We start from the raw sequence: 18,577 nt of genomic DNA on the forward strand, positions 1-18,577 counted from the left end.
CATATTATTTAATTTTTTTTTTTCCTTAATGCATGATCAAAGTAGGTCTGCTGCTATTCCAGCTCAGCAAGTTCACCATATTAATGCAATAATATATTCTTTGGGAATACATGGTTTTGAGCACGAAGGCACTCTGCTGCACTGAGCTGCATAATTTAAAACCAACGGAAGTCTTTGGTGTGGGATGAGGTATTTAAGTATAAACACTGACTACACAGTTAGATGACAAGCATTTATTACAAATGTTGAGTTATTTTAAATCAACTCTGTGTGATAAAACAACACTGCAGATTTCATTGCAAATGTTGAATTGACAATAGAAACCACAGAAAAGAAGCTAAGAAAGGAGAAGCATTATGGAGCACAGTTTAGGCAATGGTACATGAAAGATGTTAAAAATAAAGCAAAGCACACTTGTCTACTTCTGCTCATATTTTAACCATTAAGAGAAGTAACTTCATGAAGCATGTTTTTCCTGCATCAGTCTTTAAAACTCCAAAACACACTAAAATTCCAAAATCACAACATATATCAATACTAGTGTTCCTCCCTCCTTATAAAAATTAAAACACTAATTAGGACAGCACATATTAAAAAGCCGTACAACCAAAGAAGGCTACAGTGTCCAAAGCTGCAGTGTGATGCACTGCTTTAGCTTCCCATCTGTTTGTTATTCACACAAAAACGAACGTGAAAACCGCAGCTGAAGTTACCAGACCAAAGCAGACTGGGAAACTAATTCTCTTTAGCTTGCCACAATGAACCCTCACTTTCTGTTCTGAGCTGTTGGAGGGTTGCAGGTGGTGATGCAGCTGACCCTCATCTCTGCTAACAGCAAGAGCTCCCACATAACCTTCTCAAACTCCAGTCCTAAGAGAAATACCGCTTGGAATGCTCCTCACATGGAGGAGCTAACAAGTTAACAGAACACTGTGGTCTGTAGAGCTAACCAAGAAAGTGTGGAGTGCTTCTGTCTCTTAACTTGCTTTACCTTCAGACAAGGCTGAGGTTGGCCTGCAGCTCCAGTGCAGAAGAACAAGACCCTTTCACTACCCCAACACTGCACATATGAAGGGGCAGCTGCAAAGGAGCACATTCTCTAAGCAGCACCATGAAAAACACAGTACCTTCCTTGTACCTCCCCATTCAGAGCATGTGAGCAGAATAGAAGCTGAGAGGCAGGGAAATACAGCTGGATTGCTTTTCAGATACAACAAACATACTCCACAGGTATCTACTTCCTTGAATGGTAAAACCAAAAACATCCCACAGGTATTTCACTCAAAATAGATTGAAGACTGAGAGACTTTGTGTTTGATTTGCTTGCCTGAAAACCTGTTCTTCCTTATTTATTCCTAACAAACTGCAGCAAACAGCAACAATACTTCAGTCAAAGATGTGACATGGCAGCTGACAGGGTCTTCTTCAAGGGCAATTCAGATAGTCTGGAATTTGTTCACATAACCTTCATTTGAGATACTCAAAACAATTACTTTTTTGGGTGACCACAAGGGAGGTCAAATTGATAGAATTATGGAAAAGGCTGAGCATGAACTCCCAGGCTGACAGGTAACAAGCTATCCCATTCATAGGGAACAGATTTTAACAATGGAAGGGTTTAAATCATATCTATAATTATGATAAAAATCAAACAAAGGCTATTCAGCATCTTTGAGTCTAAAGCAATTTCAGTTCCCTATAAAGTTACGGAATCAAAATGGTGCTCAAAATACTGTAAGTGAGCACAAATTCAAAGTAAAGAATATTGTACAGTGTATTTCTATTTTGCAAATAAAAATTATGCAGCATTATTAATATATTCTAAACTGATCTCCACATAATCTTTATATGAAAGCATCATAACCTCACTGGTAAATATTTGAGTGGTTAAATAGGACTTCTCTCAGGGTTCAATAAAGATTTAAGAAAAAGGAAGTACTTTTCACATGCTTTAATAAGTATGTATTTGCCCCTTTTTAAAATCAAGAATTATTGAGAAGAACCTTCAGCTGGTTTCCACTATTTTGTCTAGCTATGCTTTTTTTTGTTGTTGTTAAAAGAAAGGATGAGCTAGAAAAGTTTCATTTCCTTCCTAAAGCACAGATGACTAAATCAGCTAGCTATGCAAAAGCCATAAACATATTCACAATGAGTAGCTAAGGAGCAATACATTACCTTCAGAAAACAGTAAAAAACAGAATCTTTTACATTCACTTGATGCAGCTTCCCAAGTCAGGTAAAGGTCAGATGCATTTGAGACTTTTTTCCCTGAGAAATTACACAAGGCATTTTTCCTCACAAAAGTTCTGTGACAAGTAAAACTGCAATAAATTCAGGCTATTTGGTATTAAATTGCTCAATCCTTTTAAACGTTTCATTGAAGTCTTCCTTTTTAAAGCAGTCAGGAAAATGAGCAATAAGTGAAGCAGACAAGCCTTGTAATGAAATGCACTACCTGGGAAGGTGGAGGACACAAGAACTAAACAAAAATAAATAGCAAGTAAGTGGGGAAATCAAAGTTGCATTAAGCAAATATTTGTAAAAAAATGTTTCTCAGAAGTTTATATTCTTATTTACTAAGCTAGATGTTTTTGGGGTTTTTTGCATAAGCTTTACTCCTTCCATGCTTTTCTTCTTCATTTTAATGCTTTTTTGGGAAAAAAACCAAAACAACCCAATTAAAAAAACAAACAAACAAAAAAAAACCACTCTAACCATATGAGGACACTTGAACTTTCTCAAGATTCCATCTTTCTTGGACTGCTTACAATTAACGCAAAGAAACCACTTATGGTGAGACATTCCTTAGGAGTAAGAAGAAGGCATCTGGCTTTTCTCTACTCCTTTATCAAGTGTTTAGAGGTTCAGAGGTATTTACTGGTATGAACTACACTTCCCTAATTGCCTGCCCATTCTTGAGGGAATTGCTAATTAAGCAGACACTTGCAATGGAGGCAATACCCAGACAAGGAATTGCAGAAGAATACAGTAAACCACTCTTTTGTTTATCAGTTGAGCCTTTCTGGGATACCTCAACAGCATCCTGAGTAAGCCATCTAAGTATTTTCTCCTGTTTCTAATAAGTTTTCTCTAATAACTTTTCAGGCAAAACCAGAGAACATTCAGATGTAAGGAATGGGTAGATTTTCTGCACTAGAGGACTCTTGGCTTTACACTTCTATGTGGGACTTCAGGTCCTTTGCTGCAGTGACCCAAAGACTCAGCAAGACATTTTGGCACAGATAACATTTGTGCCAAATCTGCTCAAACCACTCTGCTCCTCCTCCTCCTCCTCCTCTCCTGAGCACTCTGCCATTTACAGCTCACAGCCCTCCCTCCTCTGGTGGGCAGCCAGAGGAGGCAATGGAGGCCAGCACAGAATCTTGGGGTGCCTGTCCTGGCTGCCACAGCTGCCCTCAGCTTTTAAGGGAAACCTGCTGTGCCCTCTGGTGCCAAGGTTCCAACAGCAGGAGACACTCACTGTCTGGAGCCTGGGGGGACCCAGACCAGGTGATATGGAGGTCAGTGAAGCAGCAGGGCCCCTGGATACATGTCATGCACATTTCTTTTCATCCACATCCTTCTCTGACACTAGGTGATCTTTGTAGGCCCCTCCAAATGAAATATTCCATGCTATTAACACTCAAATCAGCCACCCCAAACTAGTACGAAACATGCCCCTCTAGAAACTCAAGAAGAGAGAATCAAAACATTGAAACACATTCAAGCAGAGCACTAAAAAAAAAAAAACCTGTAATAATCCTGTGCTTGTTGATGACATTATCATTTGTTTCACAAAAGCCTGCAATGCCCATAATTTTTGAAAACACAGCTGTCTGGATTTTCCAGACTGAAAGTCCAGGTCTAAATTAGATTATCCTGCATTGCTTGTCTGACTTTTTGGGTAAAAACTGGTGGATTTGGTGTAGTGCTGATCAGCAAGCTGGCATCAAGCTGCTTTGTAGAAGGTAGCAGGAGCCACTCCTTGCTTGTAGAGAGTCAAACCCAGGTATCTTTCGTCCTCTTAAGGTTACAATTCCTAAATACCTTTTGCACGCTTGCAAGTTTCCTAAAATAGTGTCTGCCTGTTAAAATACCCCTTCCTCTCCAGAATTAAAAGATACAGGATTAGTTCTAAACTGATTCCTTTATGTCTGGAACCAGCTCCTATAGTCTCCTGCTTTGTAGCATAAACAGCCTATTTCTGGTTTATAAGTAATGAACAATGAAAAGAAAACAAATGTTTGATTTACTGAAATACAGCCTAAAAAAACAACCCAACCTTCCAGCATTTTATTTTGATGGCATCCAAAAATACCAAAGTGACTGGAATGCAAAGGACAATGCAAAACAATATTTTAAGTACTATTAGCAAATATATCGGATGCCCCCATCAGAGGCCCTACTGCCAAGTAGGAAGAGCAACTGGATAAAAGTTAACATTCATATAAAAACACTGAATTTATTGCTGACTTTGGTACCAAAATACAGTTAAGGGAATTACCCTTATGATTTGTGCCAGACTAGTAAAATGATGCTGGCTTACAGTCAAGTAAATCAGCAAATGTATGTTGACTTCTTCCTCTGATATGCTTCGTTTTTCTAAAACCAGAAGACATGACAAAACTAATCCTGTTTTGCTCCTTTAATTTATTTTTCTAGAACCAAATCTCAGCAAGACCACGACTTATTCTATAGAATTGGGTGTGACTTCTTTTTTTCTAGGTAAGCACATTACATAAGGGCAAATTCTGCTTTAAAGTGTTACTTACAGATTGCCAAGCGAGAGACTCCATAATTCGATGTTCACAGTGTTCTAGATGCTTTATCATTTCCCGTGTTAGGTTGGGTTCTGCTCTAATAAAGCTCTCAATCACCTTGTAGAAGTCAAAAGCTTTTAAATCAAATACATTGAGAATCCATGGGAAAGACAAGTCTGTTTCAGCACTGGTACTGTCACTTTGTGAAGCATTTCCTGAAGGGAAAACAGACTAAAATTACCATATATTCTACATTCTTCCACTTTTGATGTTTTTTTACCTTTTTGTATTTATTGCATCATTGCTAGCTCAGACATTTCAGCGAGTCGCTTTTTGTGTTTTAGGCAGGATTTTTGCTATTTATATTAGAATAAATAGTAATAACTACCAATAAGTAACAATGCAATTAAAGACTTTAGATTTAACTTACTGCCATATGTAGCCATGACAACCTCAACAGCACATGCCAGAAGAGATGTGTGGAAGATGTTATCATTCAGAAGTTTGCTGAAGAGAAAGGAAATTATTAGTACTTGACCCAAGACTTCAAACAGCAGACTTCAATAACAAGTTAGGGGCAAGTACCTGAAATTTTGCACTGAGAGGCGCTCTTCCTCCTGAAATAAATAAATCAGACCAAACTTGTGAATATTCTTAGTAATTCCAGAGGTACTGCCAGTACTGAGACAGCAGCACTAAACTTACCGACTTCAGCATGGACTCCATTACTCTGTAATAGAGACGCACTCCAAGCTTGTACCTCTGTTAGAATGAGAAATTCAGGAATATTACAAGAAGTTTTGACAGAATACAACAGGCAGACTCTTGTGTTTTAACAATCCAGAACATTCCAGTTTTTGACAGAGCCACTATAAACAAGTTACTGTCCCCAGTTCCACTGGCCAGTAACACTGGAGAGGCCTCAAGGGCTACTAAGGTGTGCGACTACCCCAACCACGTGAAGATCTAACCAAGTGTAACGACCTGAATTGTGTTCACACTGATTCACAGCTAACAGGATAAAAAAGCAGGGCTGACAGACAGGAAGGAGACTGTCGAGTACAAACTTGGTTGGATTTATTTGCCAAAATCCTTGCTGAAAGCACAGCTGCTCTCCTGACTTTATAAGGAAGTGAGTCACCTTTGGCAGTTTTAGGCTAAGTTAGCCTAATGAATGCAAATATATGTTTCACTTAATGTAATTTGCCCAAAAAATTTTTCCATTCTTCAGTAAAGTACTTCCAACATGTTTCCACCCAATTACTATTGCTCCTTACATATTAAGAGGAATTTCTTACATGCTATCTTTACAGTGCTTCCTCAATTTGAAAAGCATACTGTTACTTTTTACCTTTACTGATCTACACTGAATGAGGACAGTAAGTCAGGTCTCACACCAGCTAGTGCTAACAGAGCTCATGTGAGTGATATTCAACCCAAACACTGACCTGTGAGCCAATTTCAGCCCATCCCTGTCCAACTGCTTCAGCAAATTTCTTTTTGAAGATGTGTTCAAAACTTTCCACTCTTTTCAGGATACTATCCTTAGGGTTCACTGTGCAATTCTAAAAAAGGACAGGAAACAAATTAGGAGAAGGAAAGACAAAGAAAAGACATTTTACTTCAAAAACATTTCAATCATTTAAACAATTAAAAGTCCTGCTTCCCTTTGTAACACCTTTCAATAAGGTCATCAGCATAAATAAAAATGGAGTATTTTAAAGAGTGCTGTACATCTTTTTCTCTTTTGTTTCCCTTCTATACCCCCTTGCTTTTCCATTCAATACACATATAAAAGAATTTTAATATGTTGCTCAGTAACTGAAGTATTTAAGCACTTTAAAGGTTCCACTACACAGCAGTTAGAGAAAAGTGCTTTCTAAAATGACTGAAGACATTTAAACCAGCCCAAATAAAATGTACTTTTTCAAAAACATGTGTGTCAGATTTACAGGTGTCTATTTTGCTTGAGTGGTAATTCCAGGAATCCTACACAAATCTTTTCTGTAGTCACTTACATTGAAGTACTTGATGAGAGTATCTGATGGTTTATCAGTTGCTGAGTTTAAAATCATAATCAACTGCTGAATGTTATTCATTGCCGCTCTGAAAAAACAAAAAAAATGCATAATAAGCATTAAGGTTGACTTGACAGTTTCCAAAAAATGAACAGCAAATCCAAACACCAAAAAATTATGACTCTAGTTCTCACTCCAGTTATCAAACAAACTGTTTGAGAAAATCTACTGCACTGGGGTAACAACTATGAGTGCTAACAATGCAATTTATCTAATTGCTTACACATGGATTGGGATAATTTTAATAACCAAACGAATGGCTTGACACCTAAGAAATAGTCTGATTCTTCCTGAATTTTTTCCTGAATTCTTCCTGAAAATTCCTGAATTTTTCATTGCTGTTTTTTGTTGTAAGTAGAATTTTGTGTGTGTCATGGTTTAACACAGTTTAGTTTTTAGTTAAGGTAAAAACCTCCAGGGGTTACAGAAGCGATTCCCTGTAAGGACCTTGGCAGCTTCCTTTGGACCTGACAGAACCAATCAGCTGGCTAGTTTTGAATACGGACACCCTGTTAAACCACTTAAGAGAGCTGAACACGCCCTGTGAAATCACATTTAAAGATGAACAAACACCGGGAAAAGCACTCTTGCTTCCAGCCTTTGAACAGGTGACGGGACAGTGGCCGGGCCAGGCCCTGCTCTGCTCCTGCCAGGTTCCAACCACAGCCGGAGGGCCAGGCTGGCTCTGCTCAGCTTCGGGTGGAGCGGAGCCAGGCCTTCCCGTGAACTGCCCAGCCATCCTGCTGGCACTGCAGAAAAGAGAACAGAGGCAGCCCTGCAGCCCCATGGCTGGAATTGAGCATGGCAGGGGCTGGAAAACAGCCATGCAGCCAGAGCGGACACCACCCGGCAGAGAGCACACCACCATCTGCAGGCCTGGGCGAGATATTAACTCTCTGTGCACAGATGAAACCTGCAGGCATCAATCCTCTCTCAAGTGACAGAAAAAGGAAGGGGTGCAGACATGTAGAGAAAACAACATGGAGACACCAAGGTCAGTGAAGAAATCATCAAGTGGGAGGAGAATGAGGAGATGCCTTAGTCTTGGGCTGAAATTGTCTTATAAGGCTATGGTGAAGATATAATTGATACACCAGACTTTTTTTTTTCCCTGTAACTCATGGAATGCATGGGGACAATGTAGCGTTCTAACCACAGCCATGAGTGCCCAAGCAAATGTTAAAGCAGCTGTGCTCCAATGAGAAGCTTGAACCAAGAGAGATGAAAAAGATGAGAAACTTTGCCCCAGAGTAGAAGGAAATCTCTGTTCCCAGAGAGAAAAGAACTTTTTGTTTCTATACTAGAACAGCTCATCCTTAAAATTGTACCCCAACAAACTGAAATGCCCCACAATAGTAGCTCTGGGAAGACTACCAAACCATGGGAGGGACTTCAAGATTGCAGATTTTCCAGGTGACTGCTATTTGTGAAAATTAAAACCACAAGAGAACTGTTTCTTGTGGAAAAGTCTCCATGGCATGGCAAGAGAGATTCCTCCCACTAAGGGCACTGAAAAAAAAAGACAATTTTAAACATGAAAGTTCCAGGTTTTGTCTCTTTACATTGTTAGTGGAAAAGAAAGAAGAGTCAGGGGAGGAGAAGTGTTTGAAGGTTTATGAAGGTTTATTCTGATCTTTTTTTTTAGTTCTATCAATAAAGTTTTCTTTATACCCTTTAAAAGTTTCAAGTCTGCTGTGCTCTCCTCCTAATCCTTATCTTGCAGCAGAAAATGAGCACATACTTGTAGTGGGTGCACTGGCGTTTGGCCGGTCCACTACAGTTTGCCTGTTTCAAATTTCTGAATCATTTAACCTCAGTTTGGCTCATATCACCAGCCAAGTAAGTGCAAACCCAACAAAAATGTGTTCAATCACTGCAACATAATGCATTTTTCTTTAATCTACTTTTTACAAAGTATTGGTAAAAATCGCTTCTGCCACAACTCTCCTAATGATAAGGAAAAGCATAAGAACATTGGAAAAACACAAAATGAAAACATACAACCCATTCTCATTATGCTCATAACTAGTACTTACACCCTTTTTATATACTATTTTCTACATAAATGACCAGATACAAATCCACTGATAAAAATCATTAGATTCTCTGTTTCAGGGGGCTTTAAAGCAGAGTCCATGAGTCTAGGTTCAAAAATATGACACTGTGAGGTAACTCAAAGAAATAAGCATGGTCCTTTCAGTATATACTATACAGGGTTCTGTTTAATCAGGGAGAGGTAGGATTCACTTTCCACTCTAAGATGGTGATTAAACCTTTGCTGCCATCTACTGACACTTCTGTGGCTTCATGAAAAAGTTACTACAGCCCAAATTCACATGATTTGTCTTAAATAGCATCAGTTTTGGAAAAATCAGAGCAAAGCCCAAGCGAGAATGGAAAGAATCTAAACATCACTAGACTTTCTCTCAAGAACAAAGTTGGTTTAGAACATTTCAAATTTTTAGCAATGCAGAAACTTCATACTCCTGGACTTTTCTAATGTCAAGAACTTTAAGGAAGCATCTTTGACATCTTTATATCTACTATAAATAAAAAGTGTCAGTGATCCGAACTACAATATAGTTTATGGAAAAAAACCAACAAAACCAAGGCCACAGTTCCTTAAAAGTTTAAAAAGGACTACTCTAAAGATGAATATTTTTAGCTATGATATTAAACAAAAGAATACATTCAAGAGAAAAACTCATACCTAACAGGAGTCTGTGGAAGTATAATATTGATTTCCTCATCTGGATTGTTTTTTAGTGGTGTCCTCTCCAACTGTGAGCTACAGAAATGGAAAACAAACTTATCAAAGACTAATACAATTCCAAAGACAATGTTTTCTATAAAGACTTATTAATCTGAAAAGAAAAATGTGTAATAGATTTTCAGAAGATCTAGATGCCCAATTACTTCAGTTGTTTAAACTCCCAAGTGGATCTGCTTTGAGCAGGATGTTGGACTAGACAAGCTCTAAAGTTTCCTTCCAAACTTTTCTTCTTTTCTAGAATTCCACTTACAAACAGCTTAATTTATATGTAGAGATGGTATTAGTTACATTTTAATCCCATTTTAAGTTTGTGTATTTTCATAGCATAGATAAATTCAGACTCACATTGTGAGCTCACATTAAATTATAGAGATGTTGAATGGTCAGCAATTGCTAGTATGTAAGTGTAGGACTGAAAAAAAAAATTAAACAATCATAGAATGGTTTGGGTTGGAAAGGGACCTTTGAAGGTCATCTAGTCCCATCCACCTTCAATAACCAAGGACATCTTCAACTAAATGAGGGTCCTCAGAGCCCTGTCCAGCCCAGCCTTGAATGTTCCCAGGATGGGGCATCCACCACCCAAACCATTCACTGCCAGCTGGCACAGAGCTATAACACTACCTCTGGCAAGCTAGCATGACATGCCTTCTCTTTGTTATTCCTCAGCTTCCCCTGGATGAAAAAGGCGTTGCACAGAGTAAGAGTTAGAGCAGAGCTTCCAAAAATTTTTAGGTACTCACTGTCATATGTTCCCTAATTATTTAAGTGATGATGTAAAGCAAGGCTGTTGATGCCAGAAATACCTTAGCTGAACTACAAAGCTAGTAGGCCAACAGGAAAGAGAGATCTCCATTTATAACACAAGGGGGCAGAGAGCAACACAAGTCTGCACTCTCTGTTAGGGAAGGAAAGCAGTAAATGGAAATATTACCATGCAATGACAGCAGGCTGCAGAGTCTCGTCATGATTCAGAAATAGTCTCGCATCTATATCTTTGTTCTTGAGATAGAGCTCGTCATACTGTTTCAAGATAACTTCAACCTCAAAAAGACATTGAAAAAACACGGAATTCATTATACAGGAACAAGTTTGACAATCTACTGGATAACATAAGTTATTCCTACTTCATGATTACAATGCTGAAATGCTAAAAGAATGACCTTGGGCCTCACAAAATTACTTCTTATACAACCACTGAAATATACCCGGAGGAAAATTGCCATTTATAAGAGAAAACAACCCAAGAGCACAAGAATTTTTTTGATGAAATGTAGCTCTTGACACTGTAAAAATAGCTAGGTTAGGAAACAGGCTGGCAAACAAAACTAACATTTCCATATTTTTGAATCTTTTCTTCTAGAAGAAGGGGTGTCTCCAAGAGCAGGAAATGTAAAATGCTTCCTCTTAGAACAGCTGTTGGACAATTGACTCAGTCCCTGTCTTCGCTGGTTCAGACAACACAGCCTAAACTCAAACCTTTTTTTTTCCTCAGTAGGAGTTTCCTCATTTTATATTAATATATCTGCACTGGAGTAGCTCTTAAGAGACACACCTATTTGCTACAAAAACAGACTTGTTATTTCATAGCCACACTGTAGTTTTTTTACTAACTATTAAAAGTTTTTAAATCGACTAAAACCCAGAATGCTATGACTTCATTTTGCATGGAGGAGCTTATTGGATTTTTCTGAATGTTTTTTTAATTACTTCTTTTTACTTTGAATGACTAACATTAATTGGAAGTCTGCAATTTTTTTATCTGGCCCTCCAAATCCGCTGCTGTGCTCGTGCAGAAGTATGCAGCCACCTCAATTATCTGCTCCCTGAGTCCTTGAACTCATTAAATGATGCTGTGCTCTGGCAAATTCCTTCTAGGAAAACAGGCAACAATGCATATGAACCCAAATTAGTCCCCTCTCAGTCTCAAGAGAGAGAAAGCTGCTAACACCTCCTACACAGCTTTGCTCCTTCCCTGTTCTTTACCTTTGCCAAATGGATTTGCTCCAAACTGATCTCACAATTAAAACTTTGAGATTAGGTCTATTAAACCAAAGATTATATTTCAATTCCTATTATCACTATTCTTTTTATTTAAGAACTTAATTATATTTTTACTTTTTGTTATCTTCTTAATGAATTATGCATTCTTTTCATCTAAAATATTTCAGTCTTTCATAAATTTCTAAAAAAAAAAACCAGCAGCTCTCAGACAAGATGGCTGTACTGAGATAACTTGGAAAAAACCTTCAGTCAAAAATAAGAGTTCTGTATCAATCTATTCATTAGTGCATAAAGGCTGACCAGCAAACACATGGGAAAGACAAACAAAATACCAACATTAAGACTCAAAAGCTTTTTTGCTCTGGAAGGAACATTAAAATTTTTCAAAAGCACAGTGGTTTTTTTTTTATGAAAGTCAATTTAAATGTACCACATTACTAGCTATTGTACTGATGATCTCATCCATGATTTTTGGTTAGCTGATTACATGTATGAACCGACTACCTCTGAAATACAGCTCTAACTTTCTGCTCCGGCATTCAAGGTTAAGGAACAAAGGTCATGTGACTCGATTTTTCTTCAAATGCATCCTTTTGTAAAAGTTTCACCAGCAAGTCTTATGCTAATAATTTTCATATTGTGCTGAAGTTGAGCAGCCTTGGATGAAAACCCTCTGATGTGAGAATAAGCTGTATAATGACCTTTGCCTGGAAGTTCATATAGGGTTTCCCAACTATACACACACATAAATTAAAAAGTCTAAACAGGCTACTGATATCCTGGAATTAATTTAGGAAGAGATTAAGATCTTCAGAGAGACCTGTACTCTGCTTCCCACCCAACACACTATGACAGTGAACAGGAGATACATTTGATTGAACCCTGCAGACTCAATGCTCTGATCAGCTTCAGAGCTGCTTATTTTCAGGTTACCACATCTATTGGTGACACACAGCTAAACTTACACTTTTAATAATGATGACTGTAAACACACTGCAAGAAGTTGCCTATTAAAATGCACTCTGGATGCATTTGCATAGAGGTAGAGTCTGCTGCATCCAGGCAACAGCTCAGCAAGATGAAAGTAATTTTGCACAGACACAGCAGTCCAAACTCTGCCAAGTTGTGAAACTGAGACTAATCTTCTGGATATCTTTCCAGCAACACTACAATAACATGTCTCATTTATATTTAAATTAAGGTGTGTAATTTAGGGCTTTAAGCATTTATAGAGTGACTTCAGAGACCTAGTAATGTAATAGTTGTATTTTAGATTAATGGCCTTACCAAAGTCATGGATATGCAACTCTTGCTTGAAGCAAAAGCTTTTTGCTTCAAGCAAAGCCTGGTTTAGCCTCAGGAGATTAATTTATAAATTCAAAAGTATAAGCTAAATATACTTTATGAATACTGAAATCCCTGCTAGCCCACATTCCTAAAAAACAGTTCATTTTGCTACATGATGTTAGAAGAACCTTTTAGAACTCCACTAATGGGTAAAGGGTGTCTTAAGCAATTTGGCATGAAGTAAAACACAGTTGTTGAACTGTCTGTTTGCATGGGAAGGTTTTGGTAACCAGGGGGGCCACAGGGGTGGCTTCTGTGAGAAGCTGCTAGAAGCTTTTCCCATGACCACCAGAGCCAATCCTGCTGGCTCCAGGACTGACCGTTTTTATTGGTCAAGGCTAGGCCAATCAGGAATTATAGTAGTGCCTCAGTGATAACATATTTATGAAGGGAAAAAGTTATTACACGGAAACTACTGCTGTCTGAGAAAAGAGGTGTGAAAGTATGTGAAAGGAGCAGCTCTGCAGACACCAAGGTCAGTGGAGAAGGAGGGGCAGGAGGTGCTTCAGGTGCCAGAGCTGGGATTCCCCTGCAGCCCCTGGTGCAGACCATGGTGATGCAGGATGTCCCCTGCAGCCCAGGGAGGTCCATGGGGATTCAGAGATCCACCCACAGCCTGTGGAAGAGGTGGGTGCCTGAGAGAGGCTGTGACCCTGTGGGAGGCCCATGCTGGAGCAGGGTCCTGGCAGGGACTTGCAGACCCATGGAGAGGGAGCCCGCACTGGAGCAGGTTTCCCAGTAGGACTTGTGACCCTTGAGGAACCCACACTGGAGCAGTTTGTGAAGAGCTGCTGCCTGTGGAATGGACTCATGTTACAGAAGTTCATGGAGGATGTTCTCCTGTAGGAAGGACCCCCACTGGAGCAGAGGAAGGACTCCACTCCCTGTGCAGTGGCAGGAACATGTGATAAAGTGACTCCCCATCTTCCGACACTGCTGATGGGGAGCAAGTGGAGCCTGGGAAGGAGGCAGGGGTGGGGGAAGGTGTTTTTAACATTCATTTTACTTCTTATTATCCTGCTCTTTTGTTGGCAATAAATTCAGCTAACATCCCTAAGCTGAGTCTGTTTTGCCAGTGATGGTACTCGGTAAGCAATCTAAACTTATGAACCTTTTGTTATATTTTTCTCTTCCCATTCTGCTGCAGAGAGGAATTAAAAGAGGCTTTGGTGGGTTCCTGGCACCCAGCCAGGGTCTGCCTACCACAATGTCTTAAATTCCTCCACTTACCTCTGGTAGTCCATTGGAAGCTACAATACCAGCAGAATTCAAGAAAGGAATGAAGCTTGTGAAATACACATTTTTGACCTTAAAAAAAAGGAAAAAATGTAGCATTAGCAAAGTAGAGAGTCAGCCATGCATACACTGCTTTTGCATCTTTAAATCAAGAAACTGAGACAGTTCTGTAATGCACTGTGGTTTGTTTCCAATAAAGCAAGAACAAAACTTGCTATACATCCACAACATGGTGATATGTAAGCATGCAAATACAATCCTTTGCTGGAATACTAAGTGATTAAACTGGAAAAGAACTGCACTCTTTCCAGCCCTCTAACATTTCTGCTTCCATCATCCATTTGGATATTCAAAAATCAGTCCTTTTTACACAGAAATAGATTTAACAGCAGAGGGAAAGGCAAATGGCGTCTTTTAAGATCTTCCACAGAAGCAATGTGCTTTTTGCATACATTTTCTCATCATGGGATGCAGCTGTGAAACTCCATCAGAGCAGCCCTGTATCCATATGCTACATGCTGTGATCTGCCTCTAACTTCATATTGTATTCTTCACAAATCAGTTACCCTGGCAAAATTATCACCCATACCAAAGGGCCTGTTTTGGGTGGGTTTTGTTTGTTTTTTACTCTACTGACTAGAGAAACTATAAAATGGTAAAATACCTTCACTACTGAAGGTAACTACTTGACAGAATAGTTGAGCTGGCCCAAATAATGACACTTTAAAAAAAGACCATTTAAATAAATACATATTCCAGATGGAGTCTAGCAGCAAGATCTATCAGACTTTGAAGTGCAGGCATTACCTCGTCTAAATTACAATCATGCTCTTTACAAAGGATTTCGATAATTTTTGTGTCAGTATCAAGCTGCTTGGCAGTGCGTGAACTCCTGCTCTGACCTCTTCTTGGAGTGCGAGCTGAACCATTTACAGTCCCTGCAGACACAGAAGACTCTGCAAAGAGATTCAAAACCATCACAAGGTTAAAGCCATCTTAAGAAAGAAGAAATTCAAGTTATTAAACCTAAAAGATTCTACTTCTTATATACTTTTTTCAGGTCTTCTCCTTAAATATATTTTCTTTCTCATCTGTTCAGCTAGGTAAGAAATCTTCATTACAGAAAATCTATACAAAAAGAAAGTTAATTTTGAAATTCCTGTATCAGTATTTGGACATTTTGTTTTTAAGAAGCTACTCTACACAGAATGTAACAGCATTTTCTGCAAGCAGCTTTAACTGAGAATCTGTTTTGCAAAGCTAGGAAAACCTTATCTTTTCACAGATGAGTAACTATTTTTTCTATTTTTAAAGAAGTATAAAACAAGAAGCTGAAGGACAATAAATCAATGCAGGACTTAAGTGATGGTGGGAACTTGGAAAATGGTCCTGGAGGGAATTCCTCCTTTCCCCATATACCCCTAGACACACAAGCAGAAACAAACAAGTCCACCTAGAAGAAGGTATCAAAAAACCTTAATACTGTGAGGTAAAAAATTTCACTTTGTTAAATATCATTTCATTTTATCAAAATAGATGGCTTAAATATCTGAATTACATTAATAACATACAATAATATGATTAAATATTGTTGGTTTAAACATGACACTGTAATCAGCATGCTGTTCTCATCTGTAACTTCATCTGCATTTGACAACTGTTCTGAGAAATTCTGACAAACAACAGCGCAGAGGCGGTTGCATCATAATCCCCTCAGTCTTAGTCAGATCATAAAGCCTGACATCATTTATCACAACATGAAGCCTCTTGGTCACGAGGGTTTTAACAATAAATTGTGTTATTTTCTCAAAGAATGCAGAGCTGTTTGATAGTTCACACACAGCTTCACATTAGAAAGCCAGTGCTTTGCACTTAGGACAGTGATACTCATAACTGCAAATTAATCTCAAGTGGCAGAATTTTTTTTCAAGGTATGATGCACAGAACCAAACTGTTTCTAAAAATGAGCTCCTATTCTGCACGGTTTTACTAAAAAAAATATAAATCATTGTGAACACAGAATTCAAATTCAGGTAGTTTTAATTCAGTGGTTTTTGAAAAGGATCTGCTTTATAACACCTGAAATAAGCAGCAGCATATATGTCTGTCCTACTAGGAATGAAAATTTAAATTCAAAATAGCACTGGAGGAAAGCAGGGAACTGCTTGTCCTAAGTCCATCCTTTTTTCACATTAGAATAAGACCAAGGTTATTTTTCCTTACCTGCAACAAATAATCACTAGGTCAGATAAATATCTCCAAAATACAGAATTTAAAGAATATAGCAGTGAATACCTTACCTATTGTACGACATTACAACAAAGGTAGATGTTTAGTTGCCAAAGAAAGAAATAAAGCAAATAGATTTAGGCTAAATATACTAGGGCTGCATCTTAACCCACCAGAGGATAAACTAATTACTAAAAAACTGAGTCACACCCTGTGACTCCAAATATTTCAGTATATTAATTCCATAGTTTGCTGAAGAAAATAGTTAACTCAAATAGAATTCTATCTTTGGAAGTTTTTATAAATATTTACTGTAACTTTTTAGTGAGGTTTTCCAGGTTTTAGATATAAAAACTTAATGGGTAAAAACTTACTGCTGAATAGAAGTTTTTATAGAGAAGACCCATTATATTTTTACTTAAAATAGTGACACTTGCAATAGTAAACAGGATGTAATAAAAGCAAAGCTGTCTACATTTTACCTCTATTATTTTGAGCTGCTAGCCACTGTTTATTTGTTTTAAATATTTGTACAGTCCAGTATCTTGTACATTTCTGCTGTTGTCATACTGTTAAACATCAATAAAGAGTCCACCACACCAATAAAGTAAGATACCACCACATTTCCCTTTTGTAATACAAGACAAACAGGAATAACAGTTCTCAGTTTTAATCTACCCAGAACCTGAATTCTTTTACCAAATTAGACTTGCTGTTTTGACAAGTCCCTAAACAACCAGTATAGGGAGGGGACATAGTAGAAATTATAGTAAATACACTGCCACATTCAGGTAATTGAATTCAAATTCACTATAATGTAAATTTAACTAAAACAGAAAAAATGCATTTCAATAAGCTTAAGAAGTTTAATTATGTTAATTATGAGTATTAGCATGGCTAATAAAATATAATAAATTTACTTTCTACTTTAATGAAAAAACAAAAAAATTCTTACTGTATGGTTCCTTGAGCATAGCAGGAGGTGACAGTTTGATAAAATAATCTAAGACACACAGCAACAACTGGAAAGAAATCACCAGGTCATCTTCCACTTGCAACACTTTACCTGCAAATATTTAAAAGGGTAAAGAAAACCTTTTGAGAATGGTTGGCTTAATTCTAGAAGTAATTTTGCAAAACAAAGACTTGGAAGTTCACATACTAAACCACTACCACTAGAATTCAGGAAGCATCATACAGGGTGCCAGTGCTGTTTAAAGGCTATTGATTTGATAACTCATGGTGCTTCAGTTCATGGCTTTAGAGACAGCATACATACAAACTAAATCACTGATTACAAAATCCTGCCCTCAGTGCTCAGCCCTGATTTTTCTTTTTACTGTAAAAGAATAACCTCTTACTTCTGTGTAATTCCTCCCTACTTTCTTTTTCTGTGGTCTCATGCAAGCTTTTTGAAAGCTGCTAAATATTCAGAAAGCAGGAGCCGCTAGTACACAGTGAAGAGAAATTCAAAACACGCTATCACACTGTAGGCTCAGCCTGTCAAATTTTTATGAAATTACTTTAAAGTCACACAAGTAATAGCATGAAGAGTACTTTCAGAGCTGCATTATTCCAGTTTTTCCCAAATTATGGCTCATATGCCAGAGAAGATCAGGGCCATCCCAAGATAGCGTGCATTGCCACGAAACATTCAGGAAGTCGATAGTGGTTTTGAACAGGTACAGATCTACCTGTGCTCTATTTACATGTGCAATTTTTGTATTTATTTTCTATCAGAAGTAGCAAGCATCACCCAGACTCTTCTGAAGCTCCAACTATTTTCTAGTAAATTTCAGCTTTCTTTGTTCTCAAGAAAAGGCAGGCTAAAAAACCTTTTGTGGGTTTTGCTTTATGCTTACACTTGGAGAATTCTAGTGACAAAAGTCAAAAAAACTCAGCTGATCCAAGTCTGATTTTGATATCAGAGATGCATACACTTCACTGATAACACACACCTGCAGTGTGTTATCAGGAAGCAGCACCTGAGAGACATGATTCACTCTTTTTAGTAGGAAAACAATGAGGCAGAAACTCCATGGACTACTATACATTCATCACTCAACATTAACTGTAACTTACAACTTTTCAAGAAAGATTTGTAGCATTCAAAGGACATGCTTTCAGAGACTTACTATAATAACTTATAA

At 38.0% G+C, this 18,577-nt stretch overlaps 1 protein-coding gene across 1 annotated transcript in view; it reads right to left on the reverse strand.

The window, feature by feature from the left end:
- RB1 (RB transcriptional corepressor 1) overlaps positions 1-18,577 on the reverse strand; it is a 71,881-nt gene that overhangs the window by 38,883 nt on the left and 14,421 nt on the right. Inside the window, exons 7-17 of the mRNA XM_059839023.1 lie at positions 17,383-17,493; positions 15,006-15,154; positions 14,193-14,270; positions 10,546-10,655; positions 9,549-9,626; positions 6,779-6,866; positions 6,209-6,325; positions 5,466-5,522; positions 5,346-5,377; positions 5,191-5,267; positions 4,773-4,975 (exon numbers count right to left, since the gene is read on the reverse strand). Coding sequence (XP_059695006.1) covers positions 4,773-4,975; positions 5,191-5,267; positions 5,346-5,377; positions 5,466-5,522; positions 6,209-6,325; positions 6,779-6,866; positions 9,549-9,626; positions 10,546-10,655; positions 14,193-14,270; positions 15,006-15,154; positions 17,383-17,493 — 1,100 coding nt within the window. The remainder of the gene's footprint in view (positions 1-4,772; positions 4,976-5,190; positions 5,268-5,345; positions 5,378-5,465; positions 5,523-6,208; positions 6,326-6,778; positions 6,867-9,548; positions 9,627-10,545; positions 10,656-14,192; positions 14,271-15,005; positions 15,155-17,382; positions 17,494-18,577) is intronic.

This window comes from Haemorhous mexicanus, chromosome 2, assembly GCF_027477595.1.
Source record: "Haemorhous mexicanus isolate bHaeMex1 chromosome 2, bHaeMex1.pri, whole genome shotgun sequence".
NCBI lineage: Eukaryota > Metazoa > Chordata > Aves > Passeriformes > Fringillidae > Haemorhous > Haemorhous mexicanus.